The following is a 21,423-nucleotide window of genomic DNA, read 5'->3' on the forward strand; positions in this document are numbered from 1 at the left end:
CTTGTTTAAAACCGCAGGGGCAACAAGGCCGTATTGGGCCATCAGCGGCCCGCATGTGACCCTGCAATCTGGCCCCATTGTTTCCCACTTTAGGCTTAATGCCTTGTTTCAAAACGCTGAAAACGGTGTGACGGAGGACGCGCGCTATTTGCCAAACACATGCTTATAAAATGTTATTATTCATGTTTTATCCAAATGTTTCTGTGCTTTTACTTGTTGTAAATAAGGTCGTTCTTGATGACCCGAATATGGAGTAATTAGAGTCATTAGCTAAGTAGCTGAATTTGAATGGATGGGGTCGGCGCTCTTTGGGGCGCCTCATTATGCAAGCGCATTAAAAGAAAGCAGCGGGGTGTAAATGGGTGGTTAAGGGCACGAACAAAAAGAGGGGCAGGGACTGTGAGGAGGGTCAGGATTCAAATTCTAAGTGGTAAGATGTCCCCATTGTCAGTAGGGATATATAGCAGGCAGACCGGGGTTTGGAGAGCTGGCACCACAGAGTGAAGATCCGCAGGTCGGGATTCAGAAATATCACCATGGCCTCTTCGCACTGCTCTTGGATTGCTCTGTTTCTTCTCACAGTGATGACAAGTGACATTGGAGTATTTGGCCGCGCAGTAGACACGCGGGGACTTCTGTCACAGTCACCAGAGATCACAAATGAATCATACAGACCAACTTTACGCACGGACGCATTGAGGCGGTGGAGGCGCGGAGTCACGGAGGCGCACCGGGAGCGGTGCGCAGAGCTGGCGGCTCCTTGGCTGGAAAACACACAAGCTCCTCAAGATGATTCAAATCTGCTGCAGCTCCGTGTTCGGCCCTTTTCTCCGGGAGTTTCTCGAGGCCTGGTTTTCCCGGGGAAATCTCTTTTCAGCTTTGTGCGACGGGTTTACCGCTGCTGTCAAGAAGGACTAAACTGCAGAAGCGTCAAAGGAATTCAGGGTCGCCTGAGAGGAGGTAAGACAAAGTTAATCCAACTAAAACACATTACAGTGCAGAGCTGAAATGCGTTGTTTGAGTTGGCTGTAGCAGAGACGCACAGGCCTTTGATGGACTGCAGGGTTCTCCCTGGAAAATGGAGATCAAGTTTATTCCTTTAGGTTAATTCGATTAGATGTAGCTCACTGCTGCAGAAGAACATCTTTTGTAACTTTAGGAGTAAGGAATAAGTGGGCTGCAGCGCCGCCAGATAAGAGATCAACCAGTTCAGAAGGCTTTGAGAGCACAAACTGTGTTTTACCACTGTTGGAAGTTCTCCAAGTTGCTGATACCCTGCATCCAAACACATCTCCTACATAAGTTCAGGTTTAACTGAACTGTCCATGATAAAGCTAATTAAAAGCACTTACATTCTTTATCATATTCACTGAAATGCCCCTTTGAGTTTCCAGATGAAGACGATCTTGTCAGTCATCCAATTTGGATAAAGTAAAAAAAAGGCAGTTGTCCAAAATTCAGAGGTGTTAAAGAGTAAAAACACCCAGAGGATTCCTGAGTGTTTTGCAAAAAAAGAACTTGTTTACCAGAAACAGCTCATACAAATAAACACATACACATGCAAGATCCCATTTACACACAGTAAGGCCCATCCAGTTAACATGCACAGATTATAGTGATGAGAACATAATTAAACATACACACACATAAAGACATAGACATAAACATCCCCAAGCAGTCGTATGTAAACATATAAAGTATATATCTTCTATCTGATGTTGAAAAGGTGCAGTGAGTGGATATCCTCTGGTAATTGTCATAAGCTGTTTTTTTTGTTGGTGCATTTTATAGACTGAAGCTGTAGAAGTGAAAAGCAGTGAGAAGCAGTTTGGAGGGCATTAACAGCTTGATTAATTCAGCTGTAAAAGAGGACTGTGTTATCTGCATACAAATGAGTCATAGCTGGCTTAATGTTCCCTCCAACAGTTGTTGAGATATCCTGCTGACAGATTAACAAGGTATTAGGAGTGAAAACATCACCTCTGTGCTGGAGACTCTATTCTGATCCCTGGGATCGAGCGTGCTGCTGTGACATGAAAAGCTTTGTCTTAATCTACACTGTGCTGTGACTCTGACGGACTCATCATTACCCTCCTCCTCCTCCTCCTCCTCCCCTTCTTCTTCTGCAGATACAGATGTGGAGTTTCTCCTCACCAGGGAGATCTTAACATTGAATCTTATGAGGGCCGAGCTTCACCTCCAACTTTCAAACCCACAACATTTGGACATCCGCCCTGCGCTTACATCTATGGCAAAGCGCAACCTTCCGACAAGGTAACAAGTCTCAATATGATCCATATTTTTACTAATTTGCTCAGTTTTACACAAATTCTTCATTTCAGCCATCAGTCTTAAGAATCAAAGTCAGTGTTGGACTGATGGCCTCTGGGAATTTCGAACCTAAATGTCTCCCTGTTGTCTCCTTTAGATACAGTGTGTGGTCAAGGGGTCACTCTGTGGAGCTGAGAGTGGACCTGCTGTTCCTCCTCCAGAGTTTGCAGGAGGCGGCAGGCGGTGCCGGAGGGGGTCCCAGCTTGGTGAACATGCGACGGGTGGTGTTTTCTTCCAAGGGGGATCCAGGAGCCTTACAGGACACTGACGGCAATGTGTGGGGGGATGGGGTCGACGCACCGCTGCCTGCTCCTGAGCTGGGCCTGGGGTTGGTCCTGGACTGCAGTCAGGCTGGAGTAGGGGTGTCCTGTGAAACCGGCGGTGTCCACCTCTCACACACACCTTTCATGGCTCTGTACTACAGATGAAGACTGGACTGAGTTCTGCTGAGACCATAAAAGGGATAATTCATGTTTCACCCACTCTGTTCTAAATGATGAACCACAGACGCCTCAAAGCATATCAAGAAATAATGCACTTCAATGTCAAATCTATTAATTTATGAATGTTATGTTTTGTACAATAGGCTATATATATTATGTAAATTGTGAATATGATATACTGTATGCTTATGGAGTCATTATTTGGTTATTAAAGATCAATCTAACAATGGCTAATGACAAAAGATCATGAAGAACTTGTACTTTAGTGTGTGGCCACCTCAGTTGACGTGGTTTTGTTCAGCTGTGCTCCTCTTTTAGATATTTGTCTCCCAACACCTTTTTAGATGTGAGCTTCTATTTAAAGAAGTTTTCACAGTTGGTGGAAAAAGCAACACCTGGACAAACAAAGGCCTGTAGCCGACATGTGCTGTGACCCTGCAGTGACTGTTCCTCAGGAATTATTATTAGACCTTTGTTTTAAAGATCTAAAAGTATCTAAGCAAGCAAAAAGTAATTGCAAGGTGTACCTCACACTTAGGAACAATGCTTAAAAGACAAATCGAGATTAACACAGTATGTAACTGCAAATGGAAAAACAAACTAATGAATAGAATATACACAGTCATACTGAGTTAAATAACAGCAGCAACACATTCTGATAAAATAGCACATTTATTAAAAAGAGACAGCATTTATCAGCATTTCCCATTTTTTGCAGATATATGCCACATCTGAGTAAGATCAGGGGTCTCGAATACATTTCTCAGTCCACCTGCTGCTGCCTACAGCCCTCAGAAGAGCATTTATTTATCTGACACATGTATATCTGTACAGTAGGGTTCTTTACTCATATTTAAGCACACACTCGCACTGTGTGGTTGGTGGCAAACTGTGTGGTCTGCTGACCGGATGATGGAGAAGTTGGCAGATTTTTTTCTTTTTTTTTTTTTGCTGTTCAAATTTGTCTCAGTTTAAATTCGTCTCACATGTTCAGTTGCTTTGAAAATGAGAAACAAAAAGAAGTAGCATCAAGCTAAAAATCTCTTGTCAAAAAAAAAAAAAAAAATTACATTAATTACAGAGCAATTAAAATGCCTCTTTTAGGGTGACAGTGACAAGATTTCAAGAAGATTGGGTTTCATGGCGGGGGAATAATTAGTGGTGACAACAAATCTGATGACAAGACATGACAGGTTTGCTTCCCCTGGTTTATTCACTGCTTCACCAGGAAAGGAAGGAAAGAAATGAAGAACCTTTAGCGACGCGTTGGGACACTGCGTTTTAAGAATTTGGATGGAATGATGGCAATTCTTTGGTTCTCATGTGAAAAGAAAAACACAGAGCAGATCTTCATTCCACTCCAGTTCATCAAATTGTGAGACGTAATGACAACATCAGGACTGACGTCTGGAAAAAAGGCTGGTGAGGAGCTAAATACTTTAAGACTGTGTGGAACAAGAGCTGGACTTTATATATATTATATGTATATATAACTTCACACAGTAATCTTGGAAACCTTTCCACATGTTTCTGACTGGCTTTGCTCCCAGAGAAGTTAAGGTTAAAGACAGACTCAGGATATATTCACTTCTACTGACAGATGCTCATCCCTCACTCCTGACAAGAGCTGTCCATGTGGAATGAAAATCTAGCCCTGAAACTTGTGTTTAACAGAGAGGAGAGAGAGAAAAAGGGACTGATATGATGCAAACCAACAAAAGAGTGACCTCAAGGCGAATGATGGTAAAGCACAATGTATTCAATAATTCAAGGCAACAAAGACAAACACACAAAAATGACATAATTTTAAAAATACATGAGGCAGTGCAAAATGTCACACCAATAAAATATCACGTTTAAAAATTCAAAACAAAACAGATCCTGAGGAAAAAATTCAAACATACAAATCCAAGCGTATTATAAAATATCTCCAGATCAGCCCCACTCTGATTTAAATTATATATAATAGATTGGAAGATCCCACATTTTCAGACACAATCTCATTTATTTGACTTTCTGATACTTTATCCGGCTTTATACTCTGTACCAACAACCGTTCCTCCCCAGAAGAAAGGCCACAAAGTCTTCCTCAAGAGAAAATTTGAAAAACCCTAACACCTCAGCTACAACACAAAAAGTGATGAGAACAGAACTGATGTCACACGATAAAAAAGTGTGATCTTGTACCTTATATACACACGCAGCTGTGTAGACTTGCAGAGGAACAGAACACGGTGACTTTGGTGCTGAATTACTTGAAGTTTTTGCATCCTTTCCGAGGAAAAAAAAAAAAAAAAGGTGCTTATATGTCTTAAATATGAGTTGAGTTTACAACTTAAGAAAGAAAAGAAAATCAACCCCAAAAAAACCGTCAACAACTGGCCAAATATTTTCTGGCACTAACTTCTTACACACCATAAATCAATCAAAATGGGAAGGAGAATCGAGGAGTGAGGAGGATCCACAACACCTGAATTATTAACCGTTTTCAAGTACTGCATATGGCGACAGCAATACTAGCAGGGGGGGCGGGTGAGTTGGGAGGACATTTAAGACGCATTAGTGAAACAGGCAAAGTTACAAAATCATCCTTGGAGGAGAGCTAAGCACTTAAAGGAGGTAACTAGATACATAAATAGGAGGGTTCACGACACAACTCTACTAAAAATGAGGAACAAAGCTGCTTTTCAGTCCGCATGGAAAGCGAAAAAAAAGGATATTATTGTCCAAGAGCCAAGTGGACTCTGATAATGTGGCCATATAGCAAAAAAAAAAAAAAAAAAGACTCAAAGACAGAAATTTACACTGTTTGCTCAAATCAATTCAAGAACCAGAACAAGTAGCTTAATTGCACTGAAAATTCACACAGGGGGGAAAAAAAAAAAGGTACAATCAACATAAAAAAAAAGTTTTAAGACAACAGATTTGAAAAGGCCGAGTGAAGCTTGAGGGGAATTCAATAAATGTTGCTCTTTAACATTTAGTAAACCTCTGTTTTCTACTTACATTGATGCTGTGCTTTCTTGTCTCTTGCTGCAAGTGAATGAACTTTTGTGGTAGACGATGAGCGACTTTGGGGGATGTACGAGACAAGTGCAGTGACTGGCGCAGATTCTCATGATTTATTATATTAACATGGAGCTGAAGCGGCCGGTTCCCTCAGTTTACGGCCCATCACAGTCAACACAGCATTCCGATTTTAAATTGAAAAAAAAAAAACATTTCTGACCCCGAGAAAATAAAAAAAATAAACAAGCCAAGGAAATAAACAATTACAACTGCCCCCCCTTTGTTTAGCCACTTGTTTTCTCTAAATCAATTTTCAGCCCACCCGGTTCAAACACTTGCCTCAGAGGCATCACAGAGTGTAAATTTGCAAGCTATGGGTCAAATTAAAACAGGCTACATAGTTTTACTTTTCCTTACAAAATAAACAAAAGACATTCTTTGGTGAAACTAAAAGGCAGGCATGCATAATTAATGAATGAGTAGAAAAGGCAGCGAGCACATTAGATACAGTGATGTAAAGATCTTGACTTGCTTTCAGCATTTCACAGCATAAACTTTGCCTCTCACTAAACGCGGTTGTGGTGTCTTTCATTCAAAGAAACTAAAGGTTAACCGTTGTAGGGTCGACATTATCGCCTTCTAATGTCATGAAATTTAAAATGGATCCGGCCTTAAGGAAAAGAAAAAAGAAAAAAAAAAAAAAAATCTCAAAAAGGACTTTCAATTTGTGATCGCTGTTGAGGACAATTTTAAGGCCCTGAATCTGTATTTGGTGGAACAATGTCAAACAAGTGTGTTATGCGTTACCACACGTCACGAGCAGATTTGTGAAACTCAACCTATATTTATGTAAAGGCAAGTCGACAGCAAACAGCAAATAAGCCCGCCAGCTACGGGGCTGGTTCAAAAATCAATTTCTGTCTCATTTCAGCATCTTATGGCAAGTAGACGATGGCACGTCGACACAGGACTAACTAAGTTGAGAAAAAATGGGAGCCTCTCAACTGGAAACCGTATTTCCACTACTAACCGTCTGACTCATGGTTTCTGTTCTATTTAACCAATTTCCGAGCAGCACCATTTCCAATTTGAAGGTAAAATGTCTGACCGGATGCTGAGCAGGAGTGTGAAACAGAGTGTGCGTCCTTGCTACACCCAGTACAAAACAATGCTTTTAGTTTTATAAAACAGGCCCAGACAGATCACTCCTGAGCATCCCTTAGCTGCTGAAATGTGGTTTCAGACCTTGAGGACTGGCACCTGTAAACCCTGCCCAGTGTCTGAGTGGAAATGACTAACGTTGTTCGAAAGGGTCAGCAGAGGTGGATGCGAAAACACATTCACAAAGAAGCGCACGGCATACACTTCCTACATCTTCTTTTCTTTCCTCAGCGGTACAATTTGATAGTGACAGCAGCGTTTGCTTCATCCTGCGGTGGCTTTCCAAAAAGTTAGTCTTTCTGTCCTCCGTCCTGGTGATTTTTTTTTTCTCCAAGCCTTCGAGCTCTCTCCTGTGTGTATGCTTTTACCTGTGCTGCTGTTGTCCCCTCAAGCCCCCTCCCTACCCCACCCCCTTCTCTCCCTCTCTCTCTTCATAGTCTCACGTCCGTCTTGTCCTCCTGACTAGGTTTCACTCACAGCCGACAGAGGCAGAACAACGTGGGGATGAACACCCCGAACGCCACTAGGATGGGAAACATTAGGCTGCTGTTGTCGGCTGCGTATGGGTTTGGTGTTCGGGGTCCTGACTGGACCCTGTACTTGGAACCTGGTGGGAGCTTCTTCTTCCCACCTTCCTCGCCTCCGTCAGTTTCTTCCTCTTCTTCCTCCTCTTCCTCAGGCTTCTCCAAGCCAGGGTGAGGCTGAAGTTTAGGTACGTCTATCGAGTAAAAAAGCAGAAGGGAAGATAGTGGAGGTTCATTTTGATGGTATATAACTCTGCCACTAAGTCTACAACTACTACACTAAAATGTTCACATCTGGTTGAGCGAGACATGGAAATGACTCAGTGTGTTGAGTGTTATATTTGCAGTTTTGAGACTTACCCTCTAATGTTCCCTTCATTACATAGAGAGCGCAGACCTTTGGGTTGTCATAATAACCCTGAAACACAGAATAGATCAGCACCACATGTAAACAAAAGAAAATTAAACATTTATGAACACAAATGTGTTTAACATCACACAGGAGTGATGATAAAGTAGGGATAAAGTTTCCAACAATAGATCCATAATTGCATTTGAGAATCACTTATCATGCGGTCGGCGTACCCTTATCTTGTTATGATGCTTAATTTGACACAACAACCTCATTAAAATGACTTATTACCAAATGTACTTAGCTTTCAGTCTAAATTCATCACGCATCACATATGATTAAATGATGAAAAAAAAATCAATCGGTGCAGGTGAATTTCTGCTGAACAAGTGGAGTGTGCAAAACTGAAACACCTGTGCTAGAAATATTTCATTGCTGGAATAATTTTAACGTTTGTAAAAAAAAGATCACATGTATCTGTTCAGAGAGAGAAAATGCAGAGAAGGCAAGCGATCTTAAAAAAACAAAACAAAACAAAACAAAAAAAACCAAAAAATAAGAATAAAAAGAAGAAAGAGGTCACAGCAGAATATCCTTCAGCTAGAGATAAACTATTTTGAAGTATGCCAGCCTATAAATTTAGCCTACAACCACATGGCCTACAAACACACTAGCAAAATCTTACATCTGTTAGCACTGAGAGCCAACCTTAAAGGGAATACTAATCACAATGTTTCATACTTGTGGCCTGAGGCGAAGGCAACAATATGTGTGAGTAGTTTTCAGACTTAAAAACAGAATCTGAGGTTATCTCGCGGATGCTGGAAGTAGTTGTGCAAATATGAGCTGAATAAACAAGTATGCGTCTAACAAACACTGACAAGATAATTATAATTGAAAGTCATTCTGTAGCAATAAAAGTCACTTTTTCGTTTGGGGCATTTTATAAAGTATTCATTATATAACCACAGGCTTTTTTGCCAAGTTTTGCAGCAGACAATTCAATTAAACCTACACCATTAAAATCATCCACTGTTTTTGATCTGGCTGACTTGTCTCCGCACTGCCAATAGTAACGGATGTTCAGTATTATTGTATCACATGGTGCTGTAGCGATCGCGAGGAGAACATGAAGGGAAACGTAATACATGTCAGGTTGTAGGTGTAGTGTATAAAAATTAGAGTGCTGATATAACAAACTGGAGAGTAGACACAACATCTATATACCAAAAGAAAGACGTACCAAGCAAAGAAATGACTTACTGAGCTTATCACAAAGACAGCAATAGATTTTTGTTGGTTAAGGATGATGGATTCATGGCCCTCATAGCTTATTTAGAACCAGACTACACAATCTTAAGTCATCCAACAATAACAGCACATCTGTGCAGGGTGGTCACTCATTTATCTTTTATGGTGCACTAACAACATCCTTTCCTGTATCACAGTAACAAGCAATCATATTGAGAACTTGAATAAGACGACAAAAAAAAAAAAAAACACTAGCTTGAAAGATAAAAATAAACAGTGAAGAATTTGAAACGGTATATTCAGACAGGAGTTATTAAGTGAGAACTAAATTTGTTTGCTGCAGTTCATGACATATAAACTGGTATGATAAAAACCAACCAGATCTGCAGCTTTTGTCATTTGTATTGCTCACACACTCCAACTCCCTCTCAGACGTGTGGTTCATTATGTAAATGTGCTGGCAATTTTACATGTCAGCTTAATTTGTGAATAAGTCCCAAGAGCTGCTTTTCTGTACAAGTAACATCTTGCCTGATTGGACCAAGTAACACTTTCAACACTGCCCAACTCTGAAATGATTGTCATATTAATGTAAAGGTTACAGCAGCACAAGGTTAATAATAGAGCTGCCCCCAACCAAAGATTTCCCAAGTAGTCTAGTAGTCATTAGTTCAAGCCAATAGTCTACTAGATGTTGCATGTTTATGATATTAATTTAATTATTTAAATATAGATTTTTTGGGACATCAGAAAATGGTTTGAGTTCCAAGGCTGAGAAAGATGTTATAAGTAACATTGTTAACACTCTGCTACATTACAGAGAAATATAAAACTGTAATAATGAGCCTTTAAAATATACATTTTACAAGCGCACATACAAAGTGAGCTGCCTGTTAATGACAGTGCTGATGGCAAAAGCGGTAAAGTTAATGATTCTGGATGTGTCGGAACAACCAGCGACGAGACTGAACATTTTGTTAATTTATTTCAACAAAATATGACATCACACAACTCATGAACTTGTGACAGATTGAGTGTGAAGAGCTGCCAAAGCTCCACATGATGGCCAGTCTGAGACAGAACCAGATTAGGAATCAACCAAATTCACAGACAAACTGCATGTTGTCTGCTGGTTAAAGGACACACAGCGCTGTTGCCTATCGGCAAAGACAGAATAAGGACGGAGAAGTTGTGACAAGTTTGGAGGAGCTGCAGCAGCTTTTTTTCCTGCAATTAACCAACTGATGAAAACTTGGTCGATTACGTCACTCTTCTCATTGATGGTTTGGTCGACTAGTTAGCCTTCGTTAATACACAGAGATGTTAAATGGGAGACTTGTTCTGCCTTCTGAAGTTTTTTTGTTTGATTTTCATTATTATGCATAAAGAGAAGAAAACCAGTTTGGGAAAATACTGTGAATTTTACATTTTTAAGTTTGTTTAACATCTGTTTGACAAAAACATCTTTTCACTTGATCAGTTATTTTGATAACTACTTTTATTTCTACTTGAGTCATTTAATTAAGAAGTAACAATATTTGAGTACTGTTTGTGGTTATCCTACCAACCCGCCCGTTATCAGCTTAAAACATTGAAACACTACCCCTGAAAGAAAATAAACAAATAAATTAAGCGGTTAGAACACTTTTACACACATGTTGGGTGAAGTGGTTCGCTACAAAAACGTAATGCATTGCATACCTGTCACTATAAAAACTCTTGAATAGCTATTTTTTTTTTAAAAGATCATACAGTTACATCACATAAGATAACATGCAGCACTCAAAGTTTCAGTTCAGTTTCTCAGTTGAGAAGAGTGGCAAAAAAGAATGACTTGGTTTTCAGTATATAAAATTCCGAAACTTTTACTTTAGAGAACTCTTTAACACAGCCAATCAACCAAACATAACAGATATTGCAGAAGTATACACTTTCAAATGATCTATTCCTGCATTATGTTGCACCTCACCAACCTGTTTAAGCAGGATTAGGCAAACTGACACTTCCTTTTCAAAGACAATCCACAAATTTCTCAGATAAGTGAACTAAACACAACTCACCTTTACAAACTCCACAGTGAGCTTGCCGTTGAAAGTGGACACCTCTCCCTGCACGCTCAGCTTGCCACGTCGAATCGAGAAGGGCACTATCTCATCATGTGCAGTACTGTGACCCACTCGATCAAAGATATCCAGGTCCTTCACCACCACGTGGCCGTTTAGGCGGACGTCAAACACCTAGAAGAACATAATCCGAAATTATTAACAGCTCATCCATACACACACACAACCTCACATTCATGTTGCTATGATGGAGATTCAAACAATTCCCAGAATACTATCCAAACACTATGTGTGCATTAATATGTACATTAAAAGCAAAAAAGGCATAACAAGTTTAAATAAAGTAAAAAAAAAAGTGCTAAATGCACATATTCTCCATTCAACCTGTGCAAATGTGCCGATGAAAATGACATCTTTATCAAATACATACAACCGTACCTTTTGCTGTGACTGAGCGAAGTAAACTTCGGCATACTTCATAACTAGTATATAGTCGCCTTCTTCACGAATGGGAATATCATATCCAAAAGTGTCCTCATTGTAGCGCTCTGTCTGGTACAGAATCTGGTCCTCTGGACTGGAGCGCAGGATTGGAAGACGCACCCCATAATCAGACGCTACAGAGAGAACAGCATCAGGTTCAGTGTGCCCTTTGCTCACAAGACCACATTAATAGCTGGATTACTGGGAAAACTGATCATGTTTTAAATCGAGTAAAGCACCACATTGCACAAGCCCTGACCTTTTCCTGCACTCAATGAAGGAGTGCCCTTCTGTCTCAAATGGCAACTTACCACACAGTGTTCACTCCAACTTGCAATTACAGTACCTCTGCCCCAATAACTGGAGCCAAGAATGACTCTCTACAGTCAGTTTGATCATATCATCACCTGCTTCCTCTACATGCCGAGAGGGGCGGAGCTGCAGTCCTCTGTGCTGACTCCTCATTAGTTTGTGGTTATATGCGGAAGCGAAACCATGCAGAGCTTTCTGCTGGGAATCAGTGTTACTCTGAGGAAAAGCTTTTTACTCTCACAATGTCAAGTCTCATAAACACCTTGCAGGTGCAGCCCGGCCAGACACAAGGCTTATTTTTAACAGTTAGCCAATGATAACAGTCAACTCACCTTTACCAATTTTCCCTTCCAATGGATCCTTTTTGAAGTGAATACCATGCACGTCTACATGGGTTTCACCTCCGGCATTTACAGCCCAGATAACCCGCTCAGCGAGGCTGGGGCCCCCGCCATCCGCCCAACACTGCTGTGCCAGCAGCGACAGCACCGCTGCGACCAGCCCGGCGACGAGCCGCGCCGTGACCCGCTGCATCGCCCCACACAGCCCGGTCCTACACACAGACACAGCCCGGTCCAACACAAACACAGACACCGACAGCGTCAGTAGCTGCTCGTTGGCAACGTAGTCTAAGCTGCAGTATGAAAAGTAACCCTTCCCACATGTAACATTAACCACACAAGGTTAGCTAGCTATGACATGCAACACGATATCTGTTAGTTAGCCAGTATGCTAACGTTAACAGTACCGATACCGGTAGCACAAAAGCACGCCGACTCAAATAATGACAGCGAAATGATACAAAAACATTCAAGCTTAACACGAATAAAACCACAATCAAGCCCACCTCTCTATTAATTAGGCAAACACCACAATATAACAAGGAATTAGCAGCGAGTAAGTTAACTTAACGTTGGTCAGTTAGGCTAGCTAGCTAACCAGAAATACTTCATGTAAATGTCTCTTAACTTACCTTCCCCTTTCACAAATATCTTCAACCTGTCTTTTTTGCCAATGTGTAAGCGTATCTTAGCCGGAGCCTTTATACTCTACACTGTAGGATAACTCTGTGCAGATATTCTCAGTTGCTGGTGTCCAAAGCTATACTGACTTTCATTCAATGTGTGCATGTACTCTGCAGCCCTGCTCAGCTGCAGCTTGCTGCCTGTCTGACCTAACATGGGCTACCTAACCTCACACTGCGATGACTGACACATGTGCTGTCGTATCACAATCTGCTGCTGCTTTCCTGAACTAAAACCACTGAAAAAACATTTCGCATCACAGAGCAGTCACATCCTACTTGTTTAACACTAATGACTTTGAATGAATGTGTTAAAAATATCATAGGTCGTAACTTTTGAGAGTGACTCGCTCATATTCTGACAATGATTGACAGAAACGTGCAGACTTGAAGTCCTGTGTCTGTTTTACACGTCAAGCGAGTAGTTCTTGATTTTAAGGCCCTGAGTTTAGTCTGTCAGGTGTGAACCCCCCCCCCCACCCTCCTCCCTTAGCAAGAATGGCTGATCTAATGTTAATCATCTAACCAAAACCTAAACTTTACCTGCTGCAGTGAGCATTAAAATGTTGTTTGGGCTAAATTCAAAGGCAGGTGAGCACAGGTTAAACTCAGGGCAAAAAAAGTTGGACCACCATGTTAAAGGGAGGGTTTCTTACAGTTTTAGAGATGCTAATTTTACCTCCACTATATACCGTTTGCCCCTATATTTCTATTAAAACATTGTTATTCCCTTTACCTGCGGTTTAATCAATTACAAGTTACCATTTCTTCTCAAGCTGACAATAAAAAGACATAACAACAATAATAATAATGCCTCTAAAAAAGCCTTCCTATTATATATATATATGTGTATATATGTATATATGTGTATGTATGTATATATATGTATTTATACACACACACACACACACACACACACACACACATATATATATATATATATATATATATATATATATATATATATATATATATATAACAAGACCTAAAAAAACCCTTTCTATTTTATCATCTTAACTCTTATTATTATTATATATTTCTTTATGTTGTGTGTTCCATGTTATTAATACTGTAGCACTTTGAGTTTCACTATGAAAGAAAAGTGCGGTACGAATTAAATGCATTATTATTATTATTATTATTATTATTATTATTATTATTATTATTATTATTATTATTATTATTATTATTATTATTATTATTATTAAATAGATAAATAAATTAAATTAAATAATAATACTTCCTCAAATTATAGCTCAGTTCTGGCAATATTACCCGCGTGGCCTTTAAGAAATCTCCACGCCCCCCTTCTTCCGGTATGGTATCGTCCCTTTGGTCCAGGTCTTGTCCAATCAGGAGAGTCCAACGCAGCGCGCACAAGGTGCACTCGAGGGTTGACGTGAAAGGGATGAATGAAGATAGTTACTATGGCAACAGCAATAGCTCCACGGATGACAGGGGTTTCATTATTGCTTTTTCATTTAACACAACGTTGGTCAACATATGTGTAAAAGCCTTTTATGAAGCAAACATACAGCCTTTTAATGTATAGTTAAAGGGCTCGCTATGGTGCTGTATGTTTTTTTGAAATATCTTGCACTAAATTAACAGCAAGCTCTTCCAAAATAATATTTCCACAAAAATGCTTTTCATAATCTTATGTGCAAACATTTGTTAATGTTAGCTTGTTTGCTGCAACAAAGTTTCTCCAGAAGACAGGTGTGCAGTGCAGCTTTATTTTGGGTGCTGCTGTGCAACGATCACTTCTATTCTTTCTAGATAAAAACTTCTTCTTGCACTGAACATTTTAGTAATATGGTCATTTAAAATGTTGCATTAGTCACCGGTGAGCTCTAAATAGTTTTAGCTGTATGTTGTATGCTGGTATGTTAGAAACGCATGTATAGCCTGTCTAGTCTGTTACTGCTGCCCAAATAAACAGAGGGGTATCTCTTTATGATACATTTATGGAAAATGTATAACTAATACGTGTTTCATAATATGTGTACCACATATCTTAGTATAACAAATCCTCCATCGGATCTAAATTAGTCAAAGGTCACACGGAGAAAGTGCAGAGTAACCATATTTTCATTGGATGATTGGCACAGTGATGATTCTGCAGTGTTGCTGCAGGTAAAGCTTATCAAGCTTGCAGTCTTACTGATGACATGTATGAATAATAGATATTATGAGGAGGTCAAGACATGCAGTGGCAGCACACAGTGCTATACTAATATGCTGATAATGACATTTTGACATAGACATTACAGACACAGTAAAGATTAAGAGGTAGTTTGAAATTTAAGATCCACACAAAAATAAGCTGTTGTCAACAAGTTTTTTTTATGTATGGCTTCATTTTATGTCTAAATAACAAACTCACAACCATTTTCTATTATATTGCAACTGTATTTTCTTTGATAATTTCACCACAGCAAAAGGGGCTCAAATGTAAACACCTTTTATTTTTCTGCAGTTAACTTGGCGAAATATTTTGTTTACTTTGTTAGACAAAAAATGCAAATGTGCATACTTAATTTAATAAATTTCTCTCTTTGGCATGCATAAAAATTGCTTAGACAACACAGATTTGTGGAACGTTACCACAACTACAATCACTGACATTGACATACAGTACAGGTACAACATAATCACGTCCACTGTAAATACAGTTCACATATGTCATTCCTACTGTATGATCGCAGGTAGGGCAAAATGGGCTTTTAAAAACAGACATTATTTGTTACCAAAGCTAGACTGAAAACTCTGAGACTTCAAACCTGTGAGCATTGAAAGGCGGTCTGAAGCTGCTCCAAATACACTGCATAGGATACTGCAAACCACAGCAGGCCAGTGTCAGTGAGCACTTTGGTTCTCTGGATTCAAGCTTTGAAAGAGAGCTGTGCATCTTTAAGTACTGTTTAAAATGCCATTGATCTCAGAGCATAGTGAATAACATATATGAAAGGTATTTCAGAGTTCTGGTTCTCATTACTGTCAGAGATCTGCTTCTTCAATGCACTTCGTTGTCAGACAGTGACGCTTTTATCAGACTGGACCGGCACAGTGAAAAATCACAGATGGTCACACAGTTACAATACAGGTGTGATATTGCCACATGGGTTCCTTGGTGGAGCACCAATGTCACACAAAGGACAGTCCAATTACATTTTCTAATGCAACAACAGTTGAATTCTACACATACCGTGTGGAAACTCACTGAAATGTTCAACAGTGCACTCATCTTTTACATCTTATCTACAGGCATTCGCTCTCTTATCCTGACTTTGTTGCACATCGAAGGCGACATTTTGCAAGACACTTAATTTCACCGTGTAGTGGATGAGACAGGACACCAGCAATCTATCCATACAGGAAGTTATTTAGTGAGAATTAAAGTGCAAAAATCATAAGTTGGACAATCATCAGCTAGGCTACAGCAAGTTCTGCCTCAGTTGAACTGGAGACTTTTCAGGAAGAACACTTATTGATTGAAAGTGTGAGGTGACTCCTCGCTCCATAACATTCAAGGAGTTTTAATTCCAGTGTCATTCAGATTCGAATGGCTCAGAGATCTTAGCTTGTCCTCTGTTGTACTTGGTCAAGTATAGAGAGGGATGCAGCTTCACATTCAGAACCGATCATTCTATGATCTTAGCGAGACATCATACGTACAAACTCTGTGGAAAGAGAGGGGGAGAATGAAATGCAACAACTGCACGACACTCTACAGAATACCTTAAATAAGCAGCTGGTGAAAGCTGCTTTACCTTCAAAATCAACAAGCCCGTCCCCGTTCAAGTCAACATCCCTCAGGATATCTTCTACCTCCTTTAGACCAACCTGGAATAAAGGTTGGCAGCAGTTAATGGAGCACCACACACATACAAGAACAATCTAAAGACCAATTTCTGATCCAAATCTTACCTGTTGGCCCAACAGCTTCCTCATTGCATCTCGGAGCTCCGATGTGCTTATGGCACCATCTCCATTGGTGTCAAACTTAGAGAGAAAAGCAGAGGGACAAGATAAAACATGGGAAAGTCAATACTCAGACTGTTGCAACATGAGCAGATCAACAGCCAGACTCTGAATCTGAATCTGGAGACTCTTACCTCTCTAAAGGCGTCTTTTAACTCTTTTATTCCAATCATGTCTGCAGTTTCGGCAAGGAGTTTTGGACCCATCAACTCTACAAAATCCTCAAAATCAACATGACCTCCCACTTAGAAAAAAGAGATTTTGGCAAACATAAAATCACCATAGACTTTTAAACTATGATTCACATATGACATACAGTGTCATTGTATGTTTGACATATAAATACACAACACAGTGAAGTCCTTACAGTTCATGTTTATCTGTTGGCTGAGTTCTATCAGCTCCATTTCAGTGGGCATGTATCCCATCGTTCTCATACAGTTTCCAAGGTCTTTACAGCTGATGAAACCGTCCTTGTCCTTGTCAAACTCTTTAAAAGCATCCCGCAACTCTGTTGAGCAATGACAGAAATGTTACTAGGCCCAGAGATTGTATTTTATTTCTCTCATTTTAAATACATGTTATCTTTCACATATATACATACAAAGTCTAGCCCCACATCTTAAAAAATATCTGTCTTTTTAATTTCCTTTTATGATGTTTTCTCTGTAAAGCACTTTGACAAATGTGTCTTGTTTAATCATTTTAAAATACTTTTTGTTTCACTCATCATAACTTCATAAAAGAAAGAGAGAATGTTAAAGAAAGAGTCACTTACCATCCATTTCTTCTGGCCGCAGCTCTCTGTCCTATTGAGAAAAAACATATAATCATTGGTCAGTACAAAAACAAGCTCACAACCCATCAAATAAGGCGTCGTCATGATCACACATCATAACAAACACAATCTTCTGTATATAACCTGCACACAAACATACCGCTGACCACACTATGACTTGAGTGGCCATACACAAATCATCGATCTTCTCCCTAACAATCCTCGGCCTACTTGTGAACCTTGAAACTATCTTACATCCAGCACGACTGGGATCCATAACCTCCGAGTTCACAGAAGAATGTGCCTGCTTCTATTTTTTCAGCGCTTGCTTACAATAAACGCAACCATTAAAGGGCAGAGTGAGGCAGACATATCCCAGAACCCTCAGGGGTTAACAGAGAAGTCTAAACATAACACTGAATGTTGACGTCAGGCCCAAAGAGCTGTCTGACCGGAACCGCTGTCACAGAAAACACAGGAGGCACATGAGCCTATAGAAGCGCAACCAGCCAAATCCGACACACAACATCAGCACTTCCTCTGACAATCCATCACTGTCAGGTCATCAACCATCATCACTTACACTGACAGTGAAAGGCCCAGGTCTGATCAGTTTACTCATGGGGGTGTGCCATAACCTCCATTACTGTGCTGTTTTCACTGAGATGTGAAACCACAATTCATACATGCAGTTCACCTGCCATCACCCTATACTGATTGTTGTCAAAGTGAATTGTGTCTGTAATTGAATAACAGCAAATTGTTCTTAATATGTTGTGTACTCATTGATAAAAAATACAGATATACATATCTATGACAGGCGATCAATGTGACATAACAAAGGTGCATTTGCGCCACTAAGTTGAAACATCTTCATGGACGTCAAATATGTTGAATGTGTTTTTTTTACCCACCGTATTTTGTACTATTAATTGTATTAGTTGTATTCGTTTTTTTGTTTTTTTTGTGCGTCTACCTGCACAGGGACTGCAGATGGAAATTAGCTACTAACAATACATCTCTTCTCCTTATGTGAGATTAATGTTTTTTGTACATGGTCCTTGACAAATAAATACAATAAACTAAACTACACTGCTCCGTAATGAATGATTTTGAAATGGGTTGTGATCTAATGCAGTGGTTCCCAACCTGGGGGTAGGGACCCCAAAAGTGGTCGTAAAATGTATCTAAGGGGTCACAAAATGATTAACAGGAGAGGAAAGCAAAGAAAATCCAAACATTTATGCTACATCAAGTTATGCTGATTTTTTAAAAGACTTCTAATATATATTTTTTTGGTTTATTATTTCTTCTGGATTCTTAAAAAAAATCAAATACACTAATGAAAATCATTCTTGGGTTGAACTGCTGAATGCTGAATCAGCATTCACACTAATGAATGTAGATGTGTTCATGTACATCACATTTATGCACAAGCTCCATGTGCTTCTTGTACTAATTTGGGAGCTTTCAGGCTCAGTCATGTTCCCAATAGACAGCTGAACAGACACCAGTAACAAGCAGGAGGAGTGGAAATAGGACAACATGATGATGGAAAATAGTTGGAAGGGTCTTTGCAACCTAGTGAAAATAATTGTGACAGCAGCTCATTTGTCAAGAATAGAAATCATATCCAGGTTAGCTTGAGTACAGACAGAAGTAGATAAATGTTTGCGGATGTTTGCGTGTGTCCAGACTTACGTACAGTCTGCCTGCACTGGGCCACGCCTTTACTCAGGAAGACACAGGTTTGCCCAAGTATGTTGCTCATGAGAACGTAGTTTTGTGTCATGGACACAATGGACTCCTGATAAGGCCCAAGATACCCTGTCTGGCCCATCTCCTCACAGGACAGCACCCCTCTGAACGTCCTCTCAGCATCCTGGAGCATCTTTGCAGAGGGGTGCAGGTAGGGGGGCAGAGACAGTGTTAGAGATCCGTAGCAGCTTCGGAGCAAAATGGAGTAAAGACAGAAGTTGAGAGAGTATGTGTGACAGTGCATATAGACTCTCTGTACTCTTGAAAATAGGCAGTTGATTAAATGCTATTTAGACAGAACTTTTACTTCTCTGTAAAAGTATTATGTGTGTGTGTGTGTGTGTTATGCAATTATATATAAGAGGGAGCGAATGTCTAAAACATGAAAACATGGCAGAAAGGTAAATGCATCAATAAAACAGCATGTTGCCAACTTTCCACTACTCCTTCATAACAGTTTACTCGCCACGTTGTACAGACTGGCATCTCACACCTATACACTGTCACAGGAACAGTAAACATACTCAGAAGGAGAGAAAAGACAAGCTCGAGCACAAGGAAACAGGCTACATGTGTGCTGATCACGAAAGATATAAAGACATTAGGACACAGTGCCCTTTGTTAAAGTGCTTTTTGGAAAACAGAACTTGTTGCAATCCAAAAGTCTGCCAAAGTGTAAAGCTGTTAATCTAACATAAGCTTAACAAAATGCACTACAGTGCAAACTACAGCCGTAGCTTCAGTACATACAGTAACCAACATTATAAACACCCAACAATAAACAAAATGGAAACAAAAAGTCCTGACTCCATATTCTAGTCTATTATATTACTATTTAGTTGAGTCTAATAGAACCATGACACACGCTGATGTATTTTGTAAAGGCATGTCCCACAAATAACACTGTTTGGATGTTTTGGATGTTCTATAGACACCTAAAAAAAAAAAATCTGAATTTTCTGAGGTTTATATTTGATGACTGACTTCATCAGCATCCATTTAAATTTGAACAGAAAGACAAACATAATTATGCAAAACTATACACAACATTTCTGTAAATCTGTCAGTTTCAAATCCACCAAACAAGATTAATAACAGAGAAAGACAGGGTGCAAGAGCAGATGACAATAAAGACAATCTTACCGTTCTGACAGGCGAGTCTAAGCAGTTGCCCATACCAAAGGAGAAAAGAGGCACTAAAAAGGACCATGAGGACTTTTTCTCCGTTATATTTACAGTTTGGGTTTTGCAAACTCTGGTTTCAGCAAGACCCATGAAGACTGGGGTGCTAACCTGAGCCTAGCCGATTAAAAAAAAAAACAGTGAACTGCAATGTACTGCACTACCTGTAGTGAATGAAAGTAAAAATGGTAAGATAGCAAATGACATGTGAAAGAGGGAGAGAGAGAAGAGAGAGAGAGAAGAGAGAGAGAGAGAGAAGAGAGAGAGAGAGAGAGAGAGAGAGAAGAAATAAGAGTGAGGGTGTGAAACTATAAGAGAGGGAAGTGGCCCAAGCGGGGAAACAGAATTATGCCTATTAAAGGAAAAGTGGGTGATCCACTGTCTGCAAGATATTTCATCCAGCTGTCACACTGACCAAACTGTTATTATAGTCAGTGAACAACACAGACAATTCTACATGGATTTCACAGATGAGGAATAAGGATAAGCAAGAGATATGGGACGAGGGGAGCCAGCTTTCCTTCAGGAAAATATAGTATTTAACACAGCTGCAGCTGACAAACAACCCTTGCTTGATGGTCACACATTGCAAGGTGTTTGTAAGCTCTGGAAATATGTACCAGGCAAATTTACAAGAACACTCTGTAAGCAGCGGGCTATTTCCAGTATTGCTGTCCTCCTCACCTGCACTCTCCCTCTCAAGCGCTAGACTAATTTGTCAATTTGCAACCATTTTTATTCATATATTGCACATTATTGCTCCTGTAT

General features: G+C 39.9%; 3 protein-coding genes across 7 annotated transcripts; 1 reads left to right on the forward strand and 2 right to left on the reverse strand.

The window, feature by feature from the left end:
* Positions 1–329: 329 nt before the first annotated feature.
* Positions 330–2,982, forward strand: si:ch211-170d8.2 (uncharacterized protein LOC571755 homolog). Its single transcript, XM_044337704.1, has 3 exons — positions 330–960; positions 2,130–2,274; positions 2,429–2,982. The coding sequence occupies exons 1-3, from the start codon at positions 537–539 to the stop codon at positions 2,757–2,759; spliced, it is 900 nt and encodes a 299-aa protein (XP_044193639.1). The 5' UTR covers positions 330–536; the 3' UTR covers positions 2,760–2,982.
* Positions 2,983–3,427: 445 nt separating this feature from the next.
* Positions 3,428–13,319, reverse strand: mlec (malectin). The gene is made up of 6 exons (XM_044365712.1): positions 12,903–13,319; positions 12,262–12,482; positions 11,573–11,751; positions 11,132–11,308; positions 7,829–7,886; positions 3,428–7,662 (listed from the first exon to the last, which is right to left on the reverse strand). Exons 2-6 carry the CDS (start codon positions 12,461–12,463, stop codon positions 7,418–7,420), a joined length of 861 nt encoding a protein of 286 aa, XP_044221647.1. The 5' UTR covers positions 12,464–12,482; positions 12,903–13,319; the 3' UTR covers positions 3,428–7,417.
* Positions 13,320–15,279: 1,960 nt separating this feature from the next.
* On the reverse strand, positions 15,280–20,917 carry LOC122992117 (calcium-binding protein 1-like). Of its 5 annotated transcripts, none has more exons than XM_044365732.1 (8): positions 20,617–20,917; positions 19,421–19,597; positions 17,716–17,746; positions 17,305–17,448; positions 17,072–17,181; positions 16,884–16,958; positions 16,727–16,799; positions 15,280–16,636 (listed from the first exon to the last, which is right to left on the reverse strand). In XM_044365732.1, the coding sequence occupies exons 1-8, from the start codon at positions 20,746–20,748 to the stop codon at positions 16,611–16,613; spliced, it is 768 nt and encodes a 255-aa protein (XP_044221667.1). In that variant the 5' UTR covers positions 20,749–20,917; the 3' UTR covers positions 15,280–16,610. The 5 variants fall into 5 exon arrangements, with proteins under 5 accessions (XP_044221667.1, XP_044221658.1, XP_044221668.1 ...); XM_044365723.1 differs by having other exon boundaries at positions 19,421–19,606; positions 20,617–20,916; XM_044365733.1 differs by having other exon boundaries at positions 19,421–19,661; positions 20,617–20,916.
* Between the last annotated feature and the right edge of the window lie 506 nt (positions 20,918–21,423).

The sequence above is a fragment of the Thunnus albacares genome, chromosome 2 (assembly GCF_914725855.1).
Source record: "Thunnus albacares chromosome 2, fThuAlb1.1, whole genome shotgun sequence".
NCBI classification, from domain to species: Eukaryota; Metazoa; Chordata; class Actinopteri; order Scombriformes; family Scombridae; genus Thunnus; species Thunnus albacares.